We start from the raw sequence: 24,987 nt of genomic DNA, 5'->3' as shown, positions 1-24,987 counted from the left end.
TTCTCAAAGTACCTCAAACTTTTATAGTTGCCGATGAGAGATTAATGAGTGTATATACGCTAGTAACACAGTATTATGTAATGGAGTTAACATAAACAAGTTGATACCGTTCAGTTTCAATACTTAACCCTCTACAAACAATGTCCCCAATCAGTTTAGCTATTCTGGTAAAATATGGGAAATTGTTACATAAATATATAAATATAAATTTATATGAAAATAAATCTCTACTAAGATTCGGTTTAAAGACATAATTAAGGGAAAAATCGTAATCAAAAATTATGAATTACTTTTCAATTATCTTTCATAATTTATCGTTCTTTCATTGTTATAGTAATAATTATAGTACAGTATAATTTTAATTTAATAATGCGATTAGTGTTAAAATCAAATGAAGAGTGAAATAAGATAGAAGTGCTGTTGTATGGTTTTAAGACGAGGCAACATGAAATCTGAGAAAACAAAAAGTCAAGCATCACTGCCCTGCCGACTGGCTGAAAGTTTTGACCCGCCAAGTTTTTCAGGCTGCGCGCTAAACAAAAGCCCACACAGTTGGCACAGGAACCCCATCAAGTGTGGTCATAAGGGAAAACATGATTTTATTATGATCTGTTAAAAGTATTCCAATACATTAATGAAATAATATTACATTGCTAAGCAAAAACACATTAGATCTTCGGAAATTTTGTGCCAACGGAAACTGTTTTTGAATTGTGAACAACTGAAACACACAAATGTTCGTTGTAATTGAGGTCTCGGAGCAGCTACAAAATAAAGAAAATTGAATTTTAACAATATTAATTTATATAAATTATTAAAGTTTCCCTTCTACCTTCGGAGTCACGAACAAATACTGGGCCGAGCCATGTTTGGTGGCTTCTTTCAGAAGCAGATCGAATATGTTTCTTTCATTTTTAGCGTCCATACCCTGGTTTATTTCATCAACGCATCTGGGGCGAAAGCAACCTTTGAATCTTGCTGGAAATTGTAATGCATTTTTCGTATTTACCTGAATGGCACTTGAGTTACATGCTGCAACGATAGCGAGTAGGTTGCAATTGATACTGCTCGTTCGCCGCCCGATTGAATAAACTTGTCCAAGGGCTGTAGTTGAGCACCTCTTCTAAACTGGACCATTATCTGGATACCGTATGAATCAAAGTCATACTAAAAACACAAAATCAGTTCAAGATTCCAATCAAATAGCAATAATTACTCACTTTATCGGACTTAGAAAGGACAACTTCTCCGACGTACTCGATTGATTCCATGAATTCGCTGAACTTTGTACTTATCGTTTCCACCAAACTGGTTAATTTGGGTTCCCATCGGTTATACAACTGGGACATTTCCGATTCGATTGTTTTTGCTTCATCCACAGACCTTTGAATGTTGTCTTCCATCATTTTAACTTCATTCTGCAGTTCCTGATAACTACCGAGGGTCTGAAAATGTTGATTATATGTGTATGTAACAGTCTGAATAATTCAATAAATTTAGTATACCTCTGAGTTTATGCTTTTCATGCACTCCAATCTGGCCTGAAAGTCGTGTATAGCTTCACGCATTTGTTGCAAATCCATGCTCTCTATGCCTTTAAATTCCTTCTTAAATGGGAATCTTGAGCTGGATGGAAGTTCTCCATTGCACAGCCGCTGGATTTCACTCTTTCGTCTACCGATGTCGTTCATTTGGACCTCCAAGGTTTGAAGCAATTGCTCAAAGTCTCTCTGGGGATAAATTAGATGATTACCAATTTGTTCCAAGCTGTAGTTATATTTGGTATAACTAGTTGTTTGAGGTCTTGCTTACGGTTGCCGTTTTACTCAGAAGCTCGAGCTCCTTCAAGGCGTCGCTTTCACTTTCATGTTGGGCATTGTAAATGGACGCCTTAGTTTGGGTAAGTTTTTTTTCGATGTCTAGAATCTTTAATGCTTCTACCCGTTTGATCAGTTTTGTCTCGGCTTCTATTATCTTACTCCGATCAACTTTTAAACCATTAAAAAAAATCGTTTTGAGTGCATCCAAAGCTGAAAATGCCGTCAAAATATTTAGTATTTTTATTTCTAAAATATATTATTATTTTTTGTATAAAAACTTACCAGCAGTTGTTTGCAGACTATCCAGCTTTCTCTGTAGATTTTCAACTTCGCTTTTGAGATTATCAAAATGTGAAATTTTCTGCTTGAGTTTTTTCTCCTTTTCCTGTTCGTCCCTTGCCAGGGCTTGGAAACGAGCGAACTCGTTATCTGTCGTGTTTATGGCGTTCCTAATGTTATTACTTTCTCGCATTGCGACAGAATACTGCTTCTGCACCTGTGCCAGTTGCTGTGAGTCCACAGCGATCAGTTGATTTTTTCCACGGATAATGCTTTCCGTTAATATTGAATCGGCGCGATAGCGCGAAGCAGTCACTACAAACCTCTTGTTACCTTGAAAATGTATTAAGATTTTGAGTCAATCATGTAACTAATATGTACAACTAGTTAGAATTGAAAATAAATCGTATGTTGATAATTGCAAGGCAATGAAGAAAGTTCACTTATAAAGTTACGCCCTTTTCTTACAAAGGCCAAACTTATTGATATAAGAAAATGTTTCATTTAAAAAAAATATATTTACATATGTACTTACCGCCAAAATAAACTCGAATAACTTTTGGAATAGATGAGGTGTGATTACCAACAGCATCTGTACCGATCGGGATATTATGTATTGAATACGAAGCGCACAACTTGTTTATTAATGGTATCGGCCCGGTCACAAGGTCGACGAGATACGCATGAAAACCCATAGGTCTGTTTCAAAAATAATTCAATATTTGTACGTTTGAAAAACAGAATTGGACAATAAACATACCGCAGCTCACTCTTGGGAATACTTGGAGTATACAAGCACCTATCGGCCGGCGGACAATAAATAATATTTACTCCCAACTTCTGCTTGACGCACAGTTCGTTGATCAAATCGGACATATCGTCCTTATCCTCACACGCAAAAGCGAATAAGTCCCGCTGTTTAACAACGTTTTCTAGGTATTTGGCGTCATCAGTGTTTTGCATTGTAAGCTAAAAATTTAAAATGGTAGGTTAATTGCATTAAATCAATATTTTTTCGCATCCAAGGGGAAAACTCACCTCGAGTATCATGGGATCATAAACGTTTAATTTATATCTTTCTTTATTCTGGGATACCCAACTCATAGCTCTAACCAAATTTGGATTTTTTACTCTGAGCTCCTAAATAATAAATAATTTTTAAATTTCAATCTCAGATAAGAGTGGTGCCATTATTCAATACATACTTCAATTTTTTGCAGTTTCACATTTTGTAATCGATCGATTTTATGCTTATATGCTGTGATTTCAGGAATCTTTTCATCATTTAGTTGTTGCTCAAGCCGTTTTCGCTTATTGTACTCATCCATTGCTTTGGCTCGAGCCGAGGAGACCGACTGCTTTACCTTTTCCAGCTCTGACACAATGTGCGATTTATTTCTATTAAAGTCTTCCAATTCCTCATTTTTATTGTCCACCAACTGCTGGACTCTCTCTGCTTCTGTGGCGTTCCTCAATGACTTTTGTATGTTTTGCTATTTAAAAATGTAGGTTAGATATCAAATTGTGTACTGAAAACTAAAACATACTTCCAGAAGACATTGGTTTTCTCGAATTTTTTGCTTTAATCCATCCAGCTGGCTTATTATGCCATTTTTCTCAGACACAGCTTTGTCCAGTAAACGAGTCTGTAGTATAAATATACCAAGAGTTGTAAATGTGAAAATATACTGGTAGAACCAAGGGCATTACCTTTTCCAAGCAAGCTTCTCTAAACGCTATCTTTTTCTTCTGTATTTGTTCTTGAGCCTGCGTCTGTAAGTTGTATTGTTCCTTCATTTTGTCGCTATGAGTTTTAGCCTTTTTAACATTTGTCTTTATTTGCGCGGCCTTTTCTTCACCAGCCTGCACTTCAATCCACAATTTCTTGGCGCTGAATACTTCCAGCTTTTGCTTAACTTCCTCTCGTTCCTTGTACTGGGCCACAGTAGCTTGCAACCTAGAGAATTTGGATGAAACTTAATATTTCACATTTACATTTCTAGTGAATGTACTCACTGTTCTAAACGTTTTTGCTTTTTAGCAAGATCGTTCTTCTCCTTTTCGCGGTCAGTGTGTACAATAGTCTGCTTTGCGCGCATTTGTTTCAGGAGACTAAAGTTGTCGGTCAGCTCACTGTCACACACGGACGACATTGTATTGAGCAGTAGTTCCTGCGGATTCATCTTGGAAAAGTCCTGCAACATGAAGGAAAAATTATATTAAATAACTTGTTATCCGATGTGCTAGTAGAGACACTTACCTGAACTCGGTCTTGTGGGAGGAACTGGCACAAATTATTGACTTGTATGTTATAGGCTGATACGGCAGACAGAAAATTCTTCTTGGTGGTGTCCTTGTTGTTGACGGAGAAAACGGAGGAGCCATTCGAGTTGATGATGCGGCCGAAAGTCTCCGTGCTATTGGCCACCCGCCCGTAAACCCGGATAATTATTTTGGCCGAACTCTTGTTGCTCTGAATGTAGTCGGAAACGCTGGATGAACGATCCAGAAGTTGCGGTTCTCCGCCCAGGCCCAAAATAATGGCGGAGACAATAGTGGACTTGCCAGTGCCATTGGGACCAGTTAGCACGTTAAGGTAATGCTTCGGGTAGAAGGTGATCTCGCTGTAAGAGCTGCCAAAAGAAATTTATTAGAATTGTAAGGTTTACGAGTTGCGAGTTGCGGATGAACATACACGAAATCTTTACAGTACACGGAATGTATGCGCCCCATCAGCTTCTTGGGACTTAAGGAACCGTGTCCCGCCATTGCGGGTCTAGTTTTCTTCCGATTTGCTTTTCTTTCTTTCCAAAATTGGCAAAATTGTTTAAAATGCGAGCCGCGACCTAGAGATGGTAGTTCGCTGATTTTCAATAATATCGATGAATAGAACTATCGATAGTTGTTAAACTATCGCGTTGGATAAAAAAATTAATATTCATACTTTATCGCGTTGGATCATAAAATAAATATTCATACTTTATCGCGTTGGATCATAAAATTAATATTCATACGTTTGCAGAGGAATATTTGGCAACCAAATGTGTGTATACAAGAAAATGACCAATGAAATTTGCCAGCGGGATACGGATACAACCGTTCGTTATACGCATAGGCTGTTGTGCCGTTTTACATATATCTTTGTATTTGAAAGTATATATCATGATAAAATTATATAATTATATAATGCTATCATGGTATATATCAGTTAAATTTAAAATGTTTAGATTATTTATTGGCTAACAAGAAAGAGCTAAAGATGTAGCCGTTTGATTTTCACTGTTCCACCGCAGCGATAACAACAGTTATCGGTTTTTTTGCATCGCTATTAAATTGAAGGTACTTATTTTTGATCCGTGCAAACATGAATTTATGCAAAATAAACGGAGTAACAAGACTTCCAGTCCTGCGGTCATGCATGCAATTCTCCAGCGCGGCTAATACGGAAGTGCAGCCATACGAGGAAGACGAGGGACAAGAGAACACGTCTTACTCGCAGCCGGTGGACAAATCCGGCCTGCAGCCACAACACAAAAATGTGCTCCTTGGCAAGTCTCCCTACCAGGAGGCGCACTCCTGGATACATTTGACCGAGAAGTATCAAAGACAGGCTTTTGGGCGGTACGGCGCCAAGAGCAACGTTAACCCAAAGATCTGTTTTAACTCCCGTGGAGAGACAGCCCAAACTGAAGTTATGCAACTGGAAACCCTGCTGAAAATGCTGGAAAAAAGCCGCTCGCAAAAGGCCGAAGAGCTGGAAAAGATCAATGCCCGCGAAGACGACATAGCAAAGAAGATGGAGAAGTTGAAGCAGTGGAAGGCGGATTTGCACGCGAAAATCGCTAAGCGAGAGGCTGATGCAGCTGCGGCGATTAAACGCAAAGAACGTTTGGTGGAGGAGGTTCGCAGGCACTTTGGATTCAAAGTGGACACCCGTGACGAACGATTTAAGGAGATGCTCGAACAGAAGGAGAAGGAGGACAAGCGGAAACAGAAGGAAGCCAAACGCAAGGCAAAAGAGGAAAAGATGATGGCCAAACTGGTGGAGAAGACATCATCATCCTAATGTTACTATAGTTCTTAAGCCTGGGAGCTCTTGTTCGTTGCCATTTAAAAAGAAAAAGCAATCCGACTAATAAATTTACTTGGAACGTAGTTCAATCGATTTCAGCGTTTTTATTAAAGAGAATGTTCGCTCTCTGATAAACAATAAAGGAATTCATAAGTATACATTGCGATTTAACCTTATTGACAAAGTCAGTTTTATACTCTTTACCCAAGTAGTATGTTAATTTGGTGCCAACCGAAAATGATCGAACTGTTTAAACCTGCAGGAAACATATTTACACGTTTATAATAAATATTCTAGATCAGTATCACCAATCACTAATCTTAGCCATGTTCGCCTGTCAAAGATTATGGCTAAATCTTGGATATCATAAAGGCTAGTGCTACCCACTTTGCATACAATGATTATATTCAATGAATACGAAAAGAAAACAAATACAATTTTACAAAATTCTTGGATCTCAGCCATATCCATACGCCTTTAAATTGAACACTCATTCTTTAAGTTCTGCGTATCTTACAGTCGAGTATTTACTAGCCCAAGCTTTGAAATATGGAATATATTCAGTTTGACAAAACAATCAATAAGTTTTAGCATCCCTTCTCCTCTAAACAACATTTTAGATTCATAATTTATGTTTTATTATTACAATTTGACTGAGAATTTATTTTTTAAGCACTATGAGTAATTACTTTTTTTATAACAAAGAATCACGCACTGACATTGAATCCCGGCGACTTAAACTTGTACTAACACTTTGTTTTTTTGTGATAAAATCCTCCTCGTTACAGCTCAAACAGGCATTTAAAAAAAGTATAAGGTCATTGTTTCCCAATGTAATGGCAAGTTTTTGTGCGTTTGCAAGGGCCTCTCTGGTCTGTTCGAGTTTGTGTAGAGAAGCATTGGCCTTAACGATTACAAGGGTGCTGAGGAAGTGCCATATGTTGCTATTACAGTTTTTCCCCTCTGAAAGTGAAAAGCAAAATTAAATGTTCTCAAACTTTGATTTTAAGTATAGTAAGGACCTTGGATAGCCTTGCGGGCACTGAAGCAGCACTCATCGTATCGATTTGATTTAAGGTGCGCGCTGGCAATTTGGTGAAGTAAATAGCATTTTTCAATGGGGTATTTTGCAAACACCATACGCTTCTCGTAGCGGTTTATTAATAATCTAAAGGGGACACGAAAAAGTTCAATATTCAAAGTTCAAATTCAAATAGTTAATAAAAATGTATAAAGTCTACTCTACCGTGATTTTAGCATGCTCGGATCTGAGGATTCTGTATCCTGATGCGTTGTGCGATCGCCAAATACGAAAGTTGGTGAATCTAATGACCTTTCCGTTTGAAAGTTCAGAAGGGTAAGCAGAGCATTCTTATCAAAAGCACGAAAGTTCTTCGGAATTCGATACTGATCCACAAGAGCCAGTGCTAATGTATTGTACACCTCGTTTAGAAATTCAAATTTCCACGGCATGGTCCTGTTGGTTTTTTTTACTACATAGTCTCCCATCACTTCCTCCACATAACTAGACAGTTTCTGTAATTAATAATAATGCTATATTACTGTAGGCACTGTCGAAATTTAAGAATATGACATGCGTCAAACTTATAATAGTTTATTATTAAATTTGTAGTTAACGAGTTTGATCTTAAAGAGTATTTGAGAAGTAAAGAGCAATACTTATCACTTAAGACATACTGAAATATTTTTGGTTCTCCGGAGGTATCCAATACTTCTTAGAACTGAGATCATATTTCGACGAGTCTGGTACTGAACTCTGTAAAGGTAGTCCTCCCGAAATTTGTCCATTAATTTCTTGTTGGTAAACTTTTGGTAGCGGAGATGGTACATTGGAGCTCGAGCTTGCAGCATTTTCTTGAAATGTAATAAAATCTTAGAAGACCCCTACTCAATGTAGTGTAAAGGTAGGTGGCACTCACCATAAACTTTTTGATTTCGTCATATTTTTTTATGGTTAGTGCACGTAGAAAATGTTTGCTGTTTTTGCATTGATCCAAAAGCAAATTAGGATTTCTGGAGAAAATATATTTTAGAAAATGATTGATGAAAACGGCTTTAAACGGAATACTTTTGAAGGTGTTTCAGGAATATTACATCGATCCATGACCTATCTAGGAACATCTGATTAGACACATCGAAGGCACGGCTTCTCCTAGCGATTTCAAGGGGAGACAGAATAACTTCCTAAAAAGTAGGTCCAAGAATTATAAATTGAATTCGTCATATGGAAATTTTCTCAATATTATAAGATTCCGCATCCAAAAAGTATACGTTATTTGAGATCTTAACTATTTAATTGCATTGATCCAATCGCGCAGGAAAACAATAAAAAGTATTCTATCTTAAAACTCGAATGATTAAAAAATAGTATGGTCGCATCTCCTTTTGACAGACGACAGAGAAACGCGTTAAAAAAAATAGGTTAATTATGCTGTTTTGAGAAACCGATATCTCATAACTATGACATGCCTACTCGCAGTTTTTTAACTAATATTTAAAATCAAAATACATAATACACACTTTGATCTCCGGAATACTCAAGACGTCGCATTCCCCTAGTTCCTTCAGTATCTTCCAAAGAGGTCTTTCATCTTTTTTAAAGTTATTCCGGGCTACCGCCAACTGCACTATAAGCTTTTCATTTTCAGAAATAAAATGAGTCATCGATTGGTCGCATGCGTCTTCAATATTTGCATCGACCTACAGTGATTAAAAATTGAAAATATTTTTGGAAATAGTTACACAAGCGGTCCTACCAAAATAAGCCGTTTTTCAAACATCTTTGACTTATTTCCTCCAAAAAGACGTGCATTGTCGTGAAGCTCTGCTTTTGAGTTCTCTAGCTTATTCATTTCATAGAGCGCATCGCAAATTTCCAAATTAATAGGTGCATTATCACGACCTAGTGTTTTCAATAAGCCTAAAAAAAGACATTTACATGCACGTAAATACAAGTTTCTAGCAGAGATGATTATTAAGATGAGTAACGGCCGTTGCTGTATTCGTACAAAAAAGAGGCTGTTTCTTCTATGTAAAAACGCCAGTTCAAAAGAAAGTACGAAAATTGTGTGCAATCATCATATTGCGTTGCTCATCTTAGTAATTCTTAAGTCCATTTTAAATATTAGCTAACGTTGGGCCTCTAAGCTATCCTTCAGGGCACTTTCGGTCAGGGCATTCTTGCGTTTGCTTTGACTCCGGTTATAAAGGGTCATCCAATCATTTGGTGCAAGGTTCAGTGCCTTGCCATAATAGTGAATGCCAAGATTTTCCCTGCGCCGACGGCAGTAATAAGATCCCCAATCCTTGTAAATGCCTTGCTCTATTTCCGGGCTCCAGTCAATTTTCATCCAGACGGGCACTGCTTGCTCAACGCCCTGCGGCGGTGCTTGTATTATTGAGGCCATTTTTTTTTTCTTTTTATTTATTGATTTTTATTTATTTTTTTTTTTTGTGTTCTGTGTTTGTTAAATAACTAAAGCAAACTAGTATTCATTTTAGGAACAAGTTGACTTTTATTCGAATGGTTTTATGATAAGATCTCCATTATTAAGGCAAGGTTATAATGTATGCTAAAAGTGATATTGTTCCTGGTGGTGATTTTTCATAAAAAACACGAAAAATGTAGGCAATATTACGTGGAATTCAGAACATCATTCCCCTATTTATACCCACCGCAGGATACAAGGATGGAAAATGTACTATGTTTATAACAGGCAGAAGGGGTATCTTTGAACCTACAAAGTATACCTTTATGTATTCTTGATGAACAGATCGCAGTGACTATAATAGATATACATACACTGCGCGTCACCAGATTAGCGCCCCCCCTGGTGCTCGCGTTTGAAGTAAAATATTATCAAAACTATTAAAGATTGAACTGTACAATTATTATCCAATATAATTCGATTAATTCTCTAAATAAAAACATATATTAGAACGCAGTTGGTATTTGCATAGAATTGTATTAAATTAAAAACTAAAGAAACACGTTTATTTGGAAGAAAAAACTGCGTCATCAGATTAGCGCCCCCAAAATATAAATTTAAACATCTTTCTTAACTTGCTGAGCACAGCAACCATTTTTTTTTTGCTGTTAAATTAAACATTTTTCTTCAATTTGAAATACAATATGGGCAGAGGAACAATCTTATCTTCGGAGGAAAAATCGAAAATCGAAGCGTTTAATGAATGTGGACTTTCTCTTCACAAAATCGTCGAAAAAACGAGAAGACATCGCAAAACCATTGCAAATTTTCTTCAAAATAAGAAAAGCTATGGAAAAAATTACAAAGGAGGTAATAACAGTGTTATTAGTTCCGCAGATCGCAGTGCTATACTTCGAGAGGCGTGTAACTCCCACGACTCGACCGCCAAAATAATAGAAAAAACTTGTGTTAAGACAATAAAATCGACTTTTTTAAAGGTGATCAAGAAAGCTGACCCTTTAAAGAAGCTAAAACTAAAAAAAAAAACCACCCCTTAACCAAGTGCGAACAGAAATCCGCCTAAAGTTTGCTCACACGCATATGACATGATCCAATGAGAGGCATAACGTCGTATTTTCAGACGAAAAAAATGTAACCTAGGGGGTCCTGACGGATATAATTATTATTTCCACTATTTACGCAAGGAAGAGCATCATCTGGATCGCTTACATAGTCGGGTTGGAGGAGTAATGGTATGGGGAGCCATATCCTATTATGGCAACTGCGAACTGCAGTTTTTAACCCCAAAGATGAACGCGGAAAATTACAATTGCGTTCTAAAAACAGCATTTCCCGTTTTTAAAAACTTATTTGGAAATCTGAAATAGCATTTTCAGCACGACTAAGCCCCAATCCACAGAGCCCGGTCCGTAAAACTATGGAATCAAAAGGAAAATGTCAGTGTCCTGGAGTGGCCCCCATACTCCCCAGATCTGAACATAATAGAAAACGTCTGAGGATGGTTAGCTAGGAAGGTGTACTAGGGTGGCAAGCAATATGCTACCAAGGAGGATTTAATTCACATTATAAAACAGGCCTGGTCAACAATAACGTTGGAATATTTCAAAAACTTGTATGACTCTCTCCCCAATCAAGTTTGTGAAGTCCTTGTAAACAAGGGAGGGGCAACCCATTATTAAATTTCCTTAAAAATGATTCAACTTAATCATAAAATTGTTAAAGATAGTATTTTGTAAGAACTTTATCAAAAAAAGTTAAGTTAATGTAGGTGGCGCTAATCTGATGACGCAGTTTTTTCTTCCAAATAAACCTGTTTCTTTAGTTTTTAATTTAATACAATTCTATGCAAATACCAACTGCGTTCTAATATATGTTTTTATTTAGAGAATTAATCGAATTATATTGGATAATAATTGTACAGTTCAATCTTTAATAGTTTTGATAATATTTTACTTCAAACGCGAGCACCAAGGGGGGCGCTAATCTGGTGACGCGCAGTGTATGTACATACATAAGTACAAAATTTGGTGACGTCATTCTTTTCTGTTGTTGGCAGATCAGGCTTGACATTTTTTCCGCTGAAACAGTAAAAACTATAACGCAGCTGGTATAGTAAAATATTTGTAATTATTATTAAACAAAACTGCACTTGAAAAACTTCTGATATTTCATTTTGTGACGATCAATAAATATTTAAGGAACATATCGAAAAGTCGAAATTAATTATTTGTTTTTGCATTCAAAAAGAAGAAATTGTAAATTATAAACTATTTTAAAATATATAAATGAAATATGTGCAAGCAAAATAAATCCAATACAGCATATTATGTTCTTCAGAATCGCAATGTGATTTAAATAATAATTAACAGACGACGTTGCAACACACATTTACTATGCAAAGCTTCAAATAATCTCAAAATATCCCACAATTGTATCATAAGAAGCATCCTTACAGGGTTCGCATGACTCTGAGACATTAAGACTTGGCCTTGAGCCACAAGTGTATTCGGAAGTTACCTCCCACATGCGGTAATCAAAATCCACTATCGAAGCAGGCATTTCGAGGAGTTCGGCTTCAGAGCCTGCGCAATAACCAACGAATTTTCTGCCTTACTCAAGTTGGTCAGGACATCTGGACAGGCAAACAGTTGCCTTGCACCTGTCTATGTGGCAACGCATCCAGCTGGCTTATATCCGCGTTTTTTATATTTGATTTGAAGATGTTTTCCACTAATTACGAAATTTCGAATACCAAAAGAACAAAATTAAAAAAGTGGTAAAACGGAAATAGCTGTGAAAAGTCTTATCAGTTGCTGAGGTGCGGTTAATAAAAATAATAAAAACAAATGAAATCCTCGACCAATATAAATACTACTAAACAGATTTAAGTATTGTTTTAATGCACTATTTAACCGTTTAATTTGTTAAATAAATTTGTCTTACTGCTTAATTTTCTTTCAACTAAAATGTTGAAAACACAAAACTATTCAAAAACAATTGGGAATGGCGTGTGTAAGTTTTTAAATAAGAACAAAACGCTTTGAACTGAACCTTTTAAAAATAAATGAATTACTTAGTACATCATTTATTTATTCATAAACTACAATTAGAAGTATTAAATAATTTAAAGTTCAGTAGTCGATATTTCATAAGATCCCAAAAATGTTTTTTTTACTTTAATTACAGTTAAATGTTCTTACAATTTCTTAAAACTTTTTGATTCCCTTCTTTTGAAGAAACGCAGTATACCCGAATAAATCAAAACTGGTAGGTATATTAGTTTACACATGAAAGTATTTATGTATGCACCGATAAAAGCTTTCTTATACAGGTGCATATTATAATTCAAACCAAGATGAACTTTTAAAATTAAAGACCCTAATTTATGTGAAATAAAGTATTATCAGGACAATAAATTAGTTGAGGGAAAGGCAATATCAATGCTGTAAGATTAATATTAAGTCCTAAGTAAGTGGCTAAGTAACACAGCATCGCATAGGAGGAGCTTCTTATACATACGTCTTGGCTATTCATCTTCATTTACAAGTAGCACTCAATAAAGCCAATAAAAGCAAGTGGCTTGCGACTATGCCGCACGAAAATTCTCATATGTCCATATATAATTATATTCAAAGTTAGGCGACACCTGCCATCTGCGGAACATATAAATGTACTATATGCCATCTTGCTGGCTGCGTCGCACAAGTAATTAGCAACACGTGGCTGGGTTAGTGGTAGGAGGCTATCAGAGGGGTTACACAGGGTTGGGGCTGGTCACCAGCTAAATGTCCCTAATGACCAGATGCAGGATTGGATAAGGCGTCTCAAGGGTGCTCCGGTCTCTCCGGGGGCAAATTGGCTGATTTACAGGTACCCTTAGAAGATGCTTCTGGGAAAGTGTCCTGTCTTTATTATTATGAATATTAATAATTGCTGCATAACTCAAACTGGCTTCCTAATTACATGCGTGCCCTCCTCGTGCTTGCAAATTTGCGAATTAAATTCACGTTTGAACGCCCTGGTTAGAAAGTTTGCAATTGCGTAAAACAGTTCGCTTCGCTAGGCCAAAACCACTTTCAGTGTTTAGTTTGCTAGGAGACATATTCATAATAATGATAAATTCGGTTGCCGAAATACTATATGCACGAACTTTTGTTGTTACGAATATGTCTGTTTGTGTTGGTGTGTGAACTCTACCATAGTTAAGCCCATTCAACCTGGCTTAATACGTCTGGCCAAGGAGCTGCTGCTACAGACACCTGCAAACTACACACATTTGCGGATGTCAAATTTAACTAAGTTCTGGTTTATATTGTTATCCTTCAGGCTGAAGACATTCGGCTCACTTAATTGTAAGTGTGTATAAGCATTCCTGAGCTAACTGACAGCACTTAGTCCTATTTACTTATTACCTTAATCGCGAAATAAAAACTACAAAAGGTCGCGTATCCGTTGATAAGATAGCATCTAAACATTTAAATAAGGGTGGACATTATAAAGCGTGGAACAAAATGCTTTAGCTTTGGTGTACTTTGAACACATTCCATAATATCATGAATTTAAAATGAGGATAAGTTGATGATCATTAGCCTTGTTTCAATGAATTTTAAATTCCCTTAAAGCGTGTAAGGCGACAATATAGTATCAGGTAATGGGATATAACAATAAACCAAATATTCGCGTCTTTTTTCATAGGTAATCGCAGAAAAGCTTGCTCCTTGTAATTTTATTCAGGTCTTTGAAAAGCAAATTTAAACGTGGTGCCCAATGTGACAAGATATCCGAGAAATCTGGTCCATACGGTCGGAAGGTTTCTTTGAACTTTTTTTTATAGCTATACCCTGTGTTAATTAAGACAAGGCAGGCATATTCACTTTATTTCAGACAAAAAACGTTATAAATTATTAACAAATATTGGCCTCAAAACTGCTAAGAACTCTATCTCGCTCAATAAAGTCTCATGATAATTTACCACCCAACTTAAGTTAGGTAAATATTTTAAAAACACGTATGAAACTAGTCTATCAAATTAAAGTGAAAATGCATTTTGATTAAATGATCTACTTATCTGCTAACTTAAGATTATATTTTGTTGCTTTTGACGTAAACAAAAAAATTACTCATTCTGCGGCAGGAACACAGAGCCATATCTATATGTATTAGAGTACGTACAAGTAAACTATATCTTATATAAGCATGTACATGGTGTGTATGTATTTATTTACAATTTAGCCAAAACCATGCCTTCTTATCTTTTTAGCGCTAGACTGCGGACAGTAATCTGCGGGCATCTAAAAGATACAGTGGCTGTATTATACGATAGGGAACGTGAATTTCTTGAATCCATAAAAAATTAAACGGAAATCGGCGTGTGCCATGGGTTACGCTAATATTAGCATCCGCCGCTAAATATTCCATTGTACACGATCTAGAGAAAAGCAATTAATTTTCTTTTACAATGAATTCATCGACGGATTCATCATTTTTAGAATTAAACACTAATTTAAGCAATACACCGGATTTATATGCAACGAGTGTTAATGAAGCCCCGTCCTACGGATCGGGGACCGAGGAGTATTATGCCTGCGTTACCTTCAATTGCTCAGAATCCGAGTTTGTGGCGTTTGTCCTTGGGCCTCAGACTTTGCCACTCTATAAGGCAATTCTGGTAAGTCATTTCGAAGTGGTTTCTGATGTTAATATTATTATTAAGAGAAAAATAAGAACAACATTGCAATTAATATACAAATTAAATCAAGCTTTTTGAGGAAATATTTTGAAAATTCAAGGCCTGCAAAATGTACATATTTGCTGTTAGCCACGAATTAATTAACAAATAGAGGCGAGGGCATTCACTATTATTTTAACCATTTTCAGATAACAATCATATTCGGAGGCGTTTTTATAACTGGAGTCATAGGAAACCTATTAGTATGCATAGTGATTATTCGGCACTCTGCAATGCACACGGCGACGAATTATTATCTCTTCAGTTTAGCTGTCTCGGATTTGCTGTACCTCCTCTTTGGTTAGTTAAATAGATCTTTTGATTTGAAACCCAAGAGCTTTAATCTTCCACTTTATACACATATTTATATGAATCCAGGACTACCTACGGAAGTGTTTCTATACTGGCACCAGTATCCATATCTATTTGGGATGCCGTTTTGCAAGATACGCGCATTTATTTCCGAAGCGTAAGCCAAAAAAAATATACAGGCCTGTTCTAGTTTCCACTTCCGCAAAATTTATTCGGATTCGGATTTCCCTGACCTGTTCTAGTGTTCACTTCCGAAAAATTTTTACGGATTCGTATTTCCCTCTGTTAAGTCTCTGTTAATTTGCAGACGAAACGCACGGAAACTTTCCGTGTGCCATTTGGCCGGCGGATTCAAATCCGCAAAATCAGAAATTAATTATTTTAAAATACAATGCGATTATGTATATTACAAATGTTAATTGTAATATATTCCTAGAGGTTTTGGGAACATTATTGCATAATTGAATTAGCTAATACTAAAGTACTTGATTTATAAATAATTATTTTGTGGGTGCACCTTAAAATCAGTTCGATTCTAACCTTCAACATTATTGCAAATCCGCTGCCGCTGTGTCGTATTTGAGAGGGACCATTTAAGGGTTGTCAGCGTTTCAAAAAAAAAAACGACATATATTTAAGATTAATTTCGAACAATTACTTTTTATGTTGTTTTACAATTAAAATATCTGCTATTAGGTAAAGTATAAGAAAAAGTGTTTTTCTTTAAAATACCAGCCAATTCAATCCACAAACTGAACTAAATTTTATGCGAAGGGAATTTTTTCTAAACCCTCGGCAACTCTACTTTCGAGCATTTTGCCACCAGAACAGCTGATTGCAATTACAAATATTTCAAAATGTTTATTTCCTGTCTTAATGCTTATTCCTTAGATTTTATTATTTAAATTAGTGCTTCATTACTATCTATGAGTTGGAGACTACAGCGGGCCAAAATTTTATCAGCCCCTTTTAGCAAATCTTAGACAAGGGAATCTCCTTTTGTTGAAAGCGACCAGCTGATTTTGTTTGGGAATTTAAGGGAAATTTAAAAAATTTCCTTAAATCACCAAGGGAAATTCGCTTATGTTAAAGGGAAATCCGCAAATGTTATCAAATTCACTTCCGAGTGGAAACTAGAACAGGCCTGATAGTTTTCGCTTTAAATCGAATGAAACCACTTTACAGATGTACCTATGTGTCCGTATTCACCATCGTTGCATTTTCCATGGAACGATTTTTGGCTATATGCCATCCATTGCATTTGTATGCCATGGTTGGCTTTAAGCGGGCTATTCGTATAATAACAGCTCTTTGGATCGCAAGTTTCATAAGTGCTATACCCTTTGGCCTACTCTCAGATATTCAATATCTCCAGTATCCCTTGGGTATGCAAAAAGAAATGTATAAACAGCCTTTCAGGCTTAAAATTGTGCTTCAAAACAATTGCAGATGATTCCCGCATCGAGGAATCAGCATTCTGCTCCATGTCCACTCAGACTGTAACCATGATACCCGTGTTCGAAGTTTCATTTTGTATATTCTTCGTAATTCCCATGATACTTATTATGATACTGTATGGACGAATGGGGGCTAAGATCCGATCTCGAACAAATCAAAAGCTGGGTAAGTATGTTGTTTCATTCGGTGTTAAATAGCAGAATTATAATTATCTGAAAAACACTTTCAGGTGTGCAGCATGGCACTAATAATCGAGAGACCCGCAACTCTCAGCTTAGAAAAAAGACAGTGATACGAATGTTGGGTGAGCTTTGTCATATTCAAAAGCAGAAACTTAATACTAATCGAATGAATCAGTATAGCCGCTGTTGTGATTACGTTTTTCGTGTGTTGGTTTCCGTTTCACGTGCAACGGCTTTGGTTCCTTTATGCCCAGGAAAATGACAATTATTTGGACATAAACGAAGCACTCTTTTCGATTGCCGGATTTGCTTACTACGTTTCATGGTAAACCTAAGTAATTCCCTTAGTTTAAACAACAAAAACTTACTTCAACTGCATCTCTGATAGCACCATTAACCCGATCGTGTACAGCGTGATGTCTAGACGCTATAGGGTCGCGTTCAGAGAACTCCTTTGCGGAAGACCCGCGGGTGCATATTACAACAGTGGATTTGCCAGGGACCACTCCAGTTTCCGGGAAAGCACCGCCACAACTCTGGGCAAGAACGTTAATTATGACCGGGTCCATTCTGTAAGTCACATATCTATTCATTTATTAAGAGGGGCCAAATCCTTCTATCTAAATTTCCATTTAACTTCTCAGGTTCACGTGAGGTCCAGCCGGCATCAAAATAACAAATACGAAACAGACTCAATTTCTTCGAATAGAGTATTAATAAAGAAAACATACAGTCTGCCCCTACCGAAGGTAAATACATTAGATACTCAATCCGTTCCAAGTTCATAAAGCCTTAGTCTTTGGTTAAGACCATCAGATTGCCTTGCTGCTGGTTCTCATAACATAACATAAGTTACAAAGATTCAAAAATTACTTAACAATGCCTAGCTATGTATGTCTCTCCCTCTCAATGCTCAAAAGTGTGTTACTGAATAAATCAAATTAAAAAGTTATTTTGCTCTGAACAGTTCGAAGAACTTTCTAATTCCCAATGCTTACCGTTGCTTACCACTCACGGTTTATCCTTGCTTAAATTGGATTTGTTTACATGTGTTCCTGTGGGAACCTAACTTTTTCCGGGCAAGTCGAGAGAATCAAAGCACATGTGCACTTATTTATACCAATGTCTTTAAAAGTCAGAGTGCCTACAATAGGACTGGAATAACAAATTAGTTGTTAAATATATTTACGTCGCTTTTACATTCATTTTTTTGCACTTTAATCTTCAGAATGCGGACTCCACAGTTCTGAGTACAACTGACATTGTTATTGTCCTGGAAAATAACTCTACCAATCGACAAACGGATGCTGAAGAGCCGAAGGTGGATAACGAAATTTGGATTGAACATGAGGAAACTTCCATTTAGACCTAATGCCCGACCAATATCAAAGCATGAATAGCATATAAAGAGATTCCATTACTACTAAATCATGTATAATAAAAAAAACACCTATAATTAGAAGAAAATTGTATGTGGCATGTGTGTTTACTATATAAAATAGTCGAACGATTTTCTGAAATAATACAAAGAGACGTGGCTGGATCGACAGGATTTTTGAAACTGATTTAGAATACTCTATAAGGTCGAAGACGACTTCTGACTGAAATTATAATAATAACAAAACTTAAAAACTTAGAGTTATAAAACACAGATCAGTAAAAAGCGAACTTTGCTTGATTTTCCTGTTTTTATATAAATCGTTCATAGGTCAAAACTATTAAAAAGACATTTTAGAATCACAACCAATAGTATATCTTCAAATATATTTAAAAATAACAAATAATGTCAATTTTCTTTCATATTGCTACTTTTTTAATTTTTCTATCATTTCGATTTATATAATGCACTAAAAAAAGTAATTCTTTTAAGGTCACTGAATACGAACCAGAAAAAAAATTCCATCCAAGTCAACAAACCATTTTAGTCGATAAAAGCAAGACAAAAAGATATATTTTCTTGAATACAGAATGTCAAGGAATGTTGTGTAAAGAATAAATAATAATAATAATAATATCCTCAAGTAGCCTATCATTATGAACTCAAAAACTAAAATTCAGCCAATGGAGGACATATAAAAGATTTCAAACAACCGCATAGACATCTACTTTGCAAAATCCATAGTCTAAGCCAATAAGAAAGTCTTGCCAATAATATGCTTGAATGTTTCAATTTCAGCTAACGTTAAATCGTGTAAAGACAAACGATTTTATTAATTTTATTAATACAAAAAAAAAAAAAAAACTTTTAAATGAAAACATCAAGAGAATTTTAACTTGCTGATCACAAATTTGAAAGCAACCAAAAATAACAGGGCTTTTATGAATGAATACGTAAACGAATGTTTACGGTTTCGGACATTTTGCATAACAATGATCGAAATTATCTCTTCATAGCTTGTTCTCTCTGAAGAAAAGCACAAGCAATGCCAAATTGACGACAGAAGCGAAAGTTGTACCCATTAGTTGTATCTATAATTATAATAAATTTTCACTTTTCTCGAAGATAAAAACCCAAATGTAAATAAACTCTGAAATTCAAAAATTGCTTATCAACGGATCAGACATTCTTTATCCGTTATGAAGCAATGAATCGCTGACACTTAGGGATTTCCGTGCCGGAGGTCTCCAATTACCTGAAGGGTTCCAAAAAATGTTTTTTTTTTTTAAAGCTTGGAGTTCCATCTGCTCTCATTTACTTTCACCTGCACTTTAGGTAAGCAAATTAAAAAGTAAATCTGGTTAATAGATCTATCGTTTCTGAAATGATACCACTGTGCTCCAGAGGTTCGGTCTCGGGTTTGAGTACCTCAGCTTCTTAATCTGCGGCAACGATGTATGTGATCTCTCAGCAGCTTAGAGGCCACCACATCCACATTTCCTCTGTGGCAGAGTCTCAAAACTGGTTTAGTGGCCGGTCATTGCGATGGATTCCAGCACACAGCTGGCTCAGAAACGTTCCATTTGTAACTCAGTGGCTTTCCAACCGAAGACACCACCAAAATTCAAGAAGAAAGTGATCGGATAGTCGAGACCCTCGATTGATTAACGGTTCTTTGGCTTTTGAACAGCAAGCGCTGAAGAATGTGGCCAATTGAATCGACTAGGTTTTGAATACGTAGCTCGTTGCAACTGGGTCCGAAACCGAAGCTTTGCCATTAGCTGGCTGCATCGCCGAGAGACGTTCCATTTTATTTGAAACAACTGGCCAGATAACAAAGAAAGTGAGATCAAGTCTGCGAGATCGTGGCGAAAGAAGAAGAAGCTTTCCAGCGAGCTTCGCTGAAAGAGACTTTTTGCTTTTGGCCTCCGCGGAACTGACAAATGTCAAATACGAATAGACTGTCGTGGAATTAAGACGCGTTACTGCCACTGAACGGATCTCGACACCTTGTTTTTGGCGGCCCTCCAAAATGTCGCAAAGTGCCATTAAGTCAGTACCCCTCTTGGGGGCAATATTTCTGTTCGCATTCTCATATAAAGTGCAGTGTGATGAGAGTGGCCTAAGGAATTCGCGATTAATGCCATTCTTCAGTGAACCCCAGCCGCATTTCTACCACAACCGACCAGGTCCCGGACTAGTGCCCAGAATTAGGTCACGTTCGGATAACTTACCCCTGCTTTCCCTTAACCACAACAAGTTCCCGAAGGACTTCTCACTAAAATCTCCACTACCTGCCACGGTTCAGCATTTAATGCGCCGTGAACACTCCGGAAATGTTCCTTCCAATGATCAGAACCGACGCTATCACTACGACCAGAACCAGCCCGGGCGATTTGCCCATGTTAAAGATCCGGTTTTGGATGTTGGAAAAAATCAGTTTCCTCCAAAATATTTTTCCGAGCAGTACATTCAAAATTTCAAAGCCTCACCGCGATTTAATGGAAATATCATCCTGAAGGATCAAAAACCAGTATACGCGCCTATTCAACAGCATGCAATCCCCGTACAGGCTTCTCAATATTTGCATTATCCCAAGCTACTAGGTCAACAGGGCGGCAGTTTCAGCGTTGTTCCCTCTCAACAGACCGCGCTTCAAAATAATCAATTCCCGCAGGAGCAGAAAATGTATTCGGTTCACGAAGAGTCGGATAATTTGTCGAAACCCGGGTATAATCAGGGAGTAAACTATCACCAGGCTACGCCTCACCTAAAAGAGTCGAAGGACGCACAGGACTACTTGCAGTTTATGAGCACCAACGAATACTTTCTTCCCAAACGAGATCCTGATTATAAAAAGTTGGACGCCGAGCACGACCAGCAGAAGCAAATTCACCAATATCCACATCAGCAGCATTTGCAGCACCAGCCACAGCAGCCCCACCAGCAGCAGCAACATCTGCATTTGCAGCACCAACAGAAACACCAGCCACTGCAACATCAGCAACTACAGCAGCTTCAGCCACAGCTTCCCTATAAATCTGGTGGTCTAGACAACTCAGCCTCCTCCAGTTACAATGAGCCCATACAAGTTTCTGATTTGTTCTACCAGCAAGACCCAGCTCCTGCAAATTCCGCAGTGGTTCGAGGAAGTTATCAGGCCGGTCAGGATGTGTTCGTGGTCAAGTCCGACGGCAACAAGGCCGTCAAGCATGTGGTCTCAACTCCTATGTCGGTGCAAACGTCGACCCAAACTCCCCCGAAGGGTCAACAGCTTGGAAAGAGTCATAAGAGCTACACGCCAGAGCCAGTAAGATTTGAATTTACCGAACAGGATGCCATTAGGGGATCCATGAAGTACACTCAATCCCCACAGGGAAATCAATTTTACTACGAAACGGTCGCCCAAGCAGTCCGGGAACCGGTTAAAACTCCTGCCTCTGTCAAAGAACTCGCTAAGCCCATCAAAGAATACAGCGACGACCCAGAAGACAGTGCTGATACAGAAAACGGAAAACAGGTGAGATTTACTTTATACTTAATACAATATGCAAATTGGGTTTCTCTTAATTTATTTGAACCTGGCTTTCTGAAATTAACTGTAATTTTTTCGAGCCGAAAAATACTTCAAGTTTCTCATCGACACTTGAGAAAACATTACATATTAAAATATTAAGTTTGAATTAAAAATATATAATATATATATAAATATATACCATACATATTTACCCTGCAGGGTATTATAATTTCAGTCAGAAGTTTGCAACGCAGTGAAGGAGATGTTTCCGACCCTATAAAGTATATATATTCTCGATCAGCATCAACAGCCGAGTCGATCTAGCCATGTCCGTCTGTCCGTCTGTCCGTCTGTCCGTCTGTCCATCTGTCCGTCTGTCCGTCTGTCTGTTTCTACGCAAACTAGTCCCTCAGTTTTAAAGCTATCTAAATGAAACTTTGCATATAGTCTTCTATATACTCTCACTGCTATCTGTGTCGGAACGGGACGGATCGGACGACTATATCATATAGCTGCCAAGCAAATGTTCGATAAATTTCTATAAAAAATTTATAACTTTGCTGTTTTTCAACATTTTTGCACCATTTTTTAAATGTGGCCATTTTATATTATTTCTGAATTTTGGTAAAAATTTAATGAAAATCGGACGACTATATGATATAGCTGCCATAGGAATGATCGGGAAATTAATAGGAAAAAAATTATAGCTTCGTTGTTTTTCAACGTATTTTTATTTACTCTGAGATATAAACTTTTGTTTATTATTCTAGAATTTTGGTATAAATTTCATAAAAATCGGACAACTACATCTTATAGCTGCCATAGAAGCGATCAGTAAATGTATAAAATATGTAAAGCTGGGAATGTAAAACTGTAACTGTCAAACTGTAAACATAATAAGTATAGGTAAAATGTAATGAAACACTGTTTTGTGAGTCTTTTCAGCATTTAAATCTATAATATAAACATCGAAACCAATCTGCAAGGGTATACAAACTTCGGCGTGCCGAAGTTAGCTTCCTTTCTTGTTTTATTCAAAGTACATGACCTATCGCGTGCTTCTAAAATTTGGATTTTGTTTGACATAATTAAAACAAAGACAAAAAAGGTAGCAACCTAAGAATTTTGGTTTTTTTCCACCCCCACTGATTCGAAGAAATGCTCTTACTAAGCCAATGGTGGTAAATAAAACATTTTGGAAGCAAAGCGGTTACTAGTTTGTAACATTTTGAACTATAATAAGTAATGACGTCTCTTTCATTCTATAAATAAATTTAAATATATTCTCGATCATTTTAGCTGGAGGATCAGCAGGTACGCACCCTGCCAAGTGCCGCTACTGAAGATGCTCAAAAAGATACAGAAAGTTACTGCGAGAAAATCTGTGCCAACGTTTATGATGAGAACGATGAAATAATTTGTGGATCTGATGGATACATGTACACGGGAGAAACGCAACTGCAGTGCTATTCATCCTGCCTAAATATAAGTATGTACATATTGAAGAAAACTTTCCATTCTATGACTAAACTTTTTTTTTTATTCCAGGTGTGACAATTAAAAGCAAGGGATCATGCACATGAATATGAATAAACGATAAATTAACTTAATTTATTTTAGCGACCATAAGATTTGAAAATTTAAGTGTTTTCTTTGCGTGGTTTCTGTCACTATCAATGTAACCCTTTGGAATTTTTTAAAATTTTGTCGATTTTATGATAAGATTTAAATATTCTTGAATTTAACTGTACTCATCTCGGTTTCCTATACTATATTTATTACGTGATCATATCGTATCATTTGACAGTGAGTGTTTGTATCACTTTACAAACACTCACTGTCAAATGATACCAACATTTCATTAAAACCATTTTTTAAATAGTCATTAAAAAAGAATTACGAACCCTAAAACTTAAATATAACCAAACAATTTTACAAAACTTTTAAAAAGTCCATTTTTTAATGATTTACTTTAAAACTAAGAATACAAATAATATTTCCAAAACTAAACGCTTTCAGGGATAAGGTAACGGATTCTAGTGATAACAAAAAATGTAGTTTAAAAACGATTGGGTGTGCATATATTCGTTTCTTACGATAGTACTCGATATTTGGGCTAATCGAAGTGTGATTTTAAGCAACTATCACCCCTAAATGGAAAAATCAAATTTAGTGCCCGCTGCCGGTGTTAAATTAGGGTTAGTTTATAATAAATAATTTATTTATTAACAAACTTGGGAGAGATTCTTCTTTTTTCCTACCACAAATAGTTAAAATGTGGCCCAGCTGATGCTTCCATTAAACTGAAGACAGTTAAAATTGGCATTTCATAGATTTAAATAAACTAGCTTTAATAGCTATCTCTGGATTACACTGGTTATTGCACTTCTGGCTAATCCTAGGCGTGGGAGCTGACGTAAGCTGCACTATCGACAGCCACCGCCACTGGGTGCGAGTAGACTTATCGATAGATTATATCGATTACTGAAATCGATTTTTCGGCACATCCCTAGAATGCAATATTTTTTTATTTCGTACTCTGCTTTGTAAAACTTTTGTGAAAGTAATTGAATTTTCAAGCCAAATACTCGATATTCCCGTTGACCGTCGCTCACGTCCAATGCAATCGACCGTCCCCATCTAGGAGGCAGATTCCCCAGGACTACTTGAAAAACGCAGTGTCGTAATATGAAAAATTGTTAGCTCGAGATACCTTTGAGCAATACATTCACACATCGCAAATACTTCGATGCGAACGTCGGATAGTGGTA

The 24,987-nt window shown here is 36.7% G+C and overlaps 5 protein-coding genes across 5 annotated transcripts; 3 read left to right on the top strand and 2 right to left on the bottom strand.

The window, feature by feature from the left end:
• Positions 1-582: 582 nt before the first annotated feature.
• On the bottom strand, positions 583-4,952 carry SMC5 (structural maintenance of chromosomes 5). The gene is made up of 16 exons (XM_017179039.3): positions 4,795-4,952; positions 4,360-4,732; positions 4,116-4,294; positions 3,810-4,056; positions 3,647-3,745; positions 3,305-3,592; positions 3,138-3,239; positions 2,860-3,068; positions 2,635-2,798; positions 2,103-2,432; positions 1,813-2,030; positions 1,506-1,730; positions 1,221-1,445; positions 1,010-1,167; positions 833-950; positions 583-764 (listed from the first exon to the last, which is right to left on the bottom strand). The coding sequence occupies exons 1-16, from the start codon at positions 4,866-4,868 to the stop codon at positions 669-671; spliced, it is 3,105 nt and encodes a 1,034-aa protein (XP_017034528.2). The 5' UTR covers positions 4,869-4,952; the 3' UTR covers positions 583-668.
• A 451-nt stretch (positions 4,953-5,403) lies between these two features.
• On the top strand, positions 5,404-6,254 carry CRIF (growth arrest and DNA damage-inducible proteins-interacting protein CRIF). The gene has a single exon (XM_017178951.2). It carries the CDS (start codon positions 5,464-5,466, stop codon positions 6,163-6,165), a length of 702 nt encoding a protein of 233 aa, XP_017034440.1. The 5' UTR covers positions 5,404-5,463; the 3' UTR covers positions 6,166-6,254.
• Positions 6,255-6,785: 531 nt separating this feature from the next.
• On the bottom strand, positions 6,786-9,672 carry LOC108083237 (uncharacterized). Its single transcript, XM_017178942.3, has 9 exons — positions 9,326-9,672; positions 8,949-9,112; positions 8,713-8,892; positions 8,261-8,376; positions 8,112-8,205; positions 7,870-8,046; positions 7,418-7,707; positions 7,194-7,339; positions 6,786-7,134 (listed from the first exon to the last, which is right to left on the bottom strand). Exons 1-9 carry the CDS (start codon positions 9,597-9,599, stop codon positions 6,866-6,868), a joined length of 1,710 nt encoding a protein of 569 aa, XP_017034431.2. The 5' UTR covers positions 9,600-9,672; the 3' UTR covers positions 6,786-6,865.
• Positions 9,673-14,935: 5,263 nt separating this feature from the next.
• CapaR (Capability receptor) lies at positions 14,936-18,890 on the top strand. The gene is made up of 10 exons (XM_017178959.3): positions 14,936-15,309; positions 15,519-15,669; positions 15,748-15,838; positions 16,867-17,066; positions 17,131-17,304; positions 17,369-17,443; positions 17,502-17,646; positions 17,710-17,893; positions 17,966-18,070; positions 18,550-18,890. Exons 1-10 carry the CDS (start codon positions 15,100-15,102, stop codon positions 18,685-18,687), a joined length of 1,473 nt encoding a protein of 490 aa, XP_017034448.1. The 5' UTR covers positions 14,936-15,099; the 3' UTR covers positions 18,688-18,890.
• Positions 18,891-20,316: 1,426 nt separating this feature from the next.
• LOC108083267 (putative uncharacterized protein DDB_G0268364) lies at positions 20,317-23,842 on the top strand. The gene is made up of 3 exons (XM_017178978.3): positions 20,317-22,219; positions 23,516-23,705; positions 23,765-23,842. The coding sequence occupies exons 1-3, from the start codon at positions 20,732-20,734 to the stop codon at positions 23,797-23,799; spliced, it is 1,713 nt and encodes a 570-aa protein (XP_017034467.1). The 5' UTR covers positions 20,317-20,731; the 3' UTR covers positions 23,800-23,842.
• Positions 23,843-24,987: the final 1,145 nt, after the last annotated feature.

The sequence above is a fragment of the Drosophila kikkawai genome, chromosome 3L (assembly GCF_030179895.1).
Source record: "Drosophila kikkawai strain 14028-0561.14 chromosome 3L, DkikHiC1v2, whole genome shotgun sequence".
Lineage (NCBI taxonomy): Eukaryota > Metazoa > Arthropoda > Insecta > Diptera > Drosophilidae > Drosophila > Drosophila kikkawai.
Note: the sequence above shows the minus strand (reverse complement) of the source record. Positions and strands in the feature narration are given on the sequence as shown.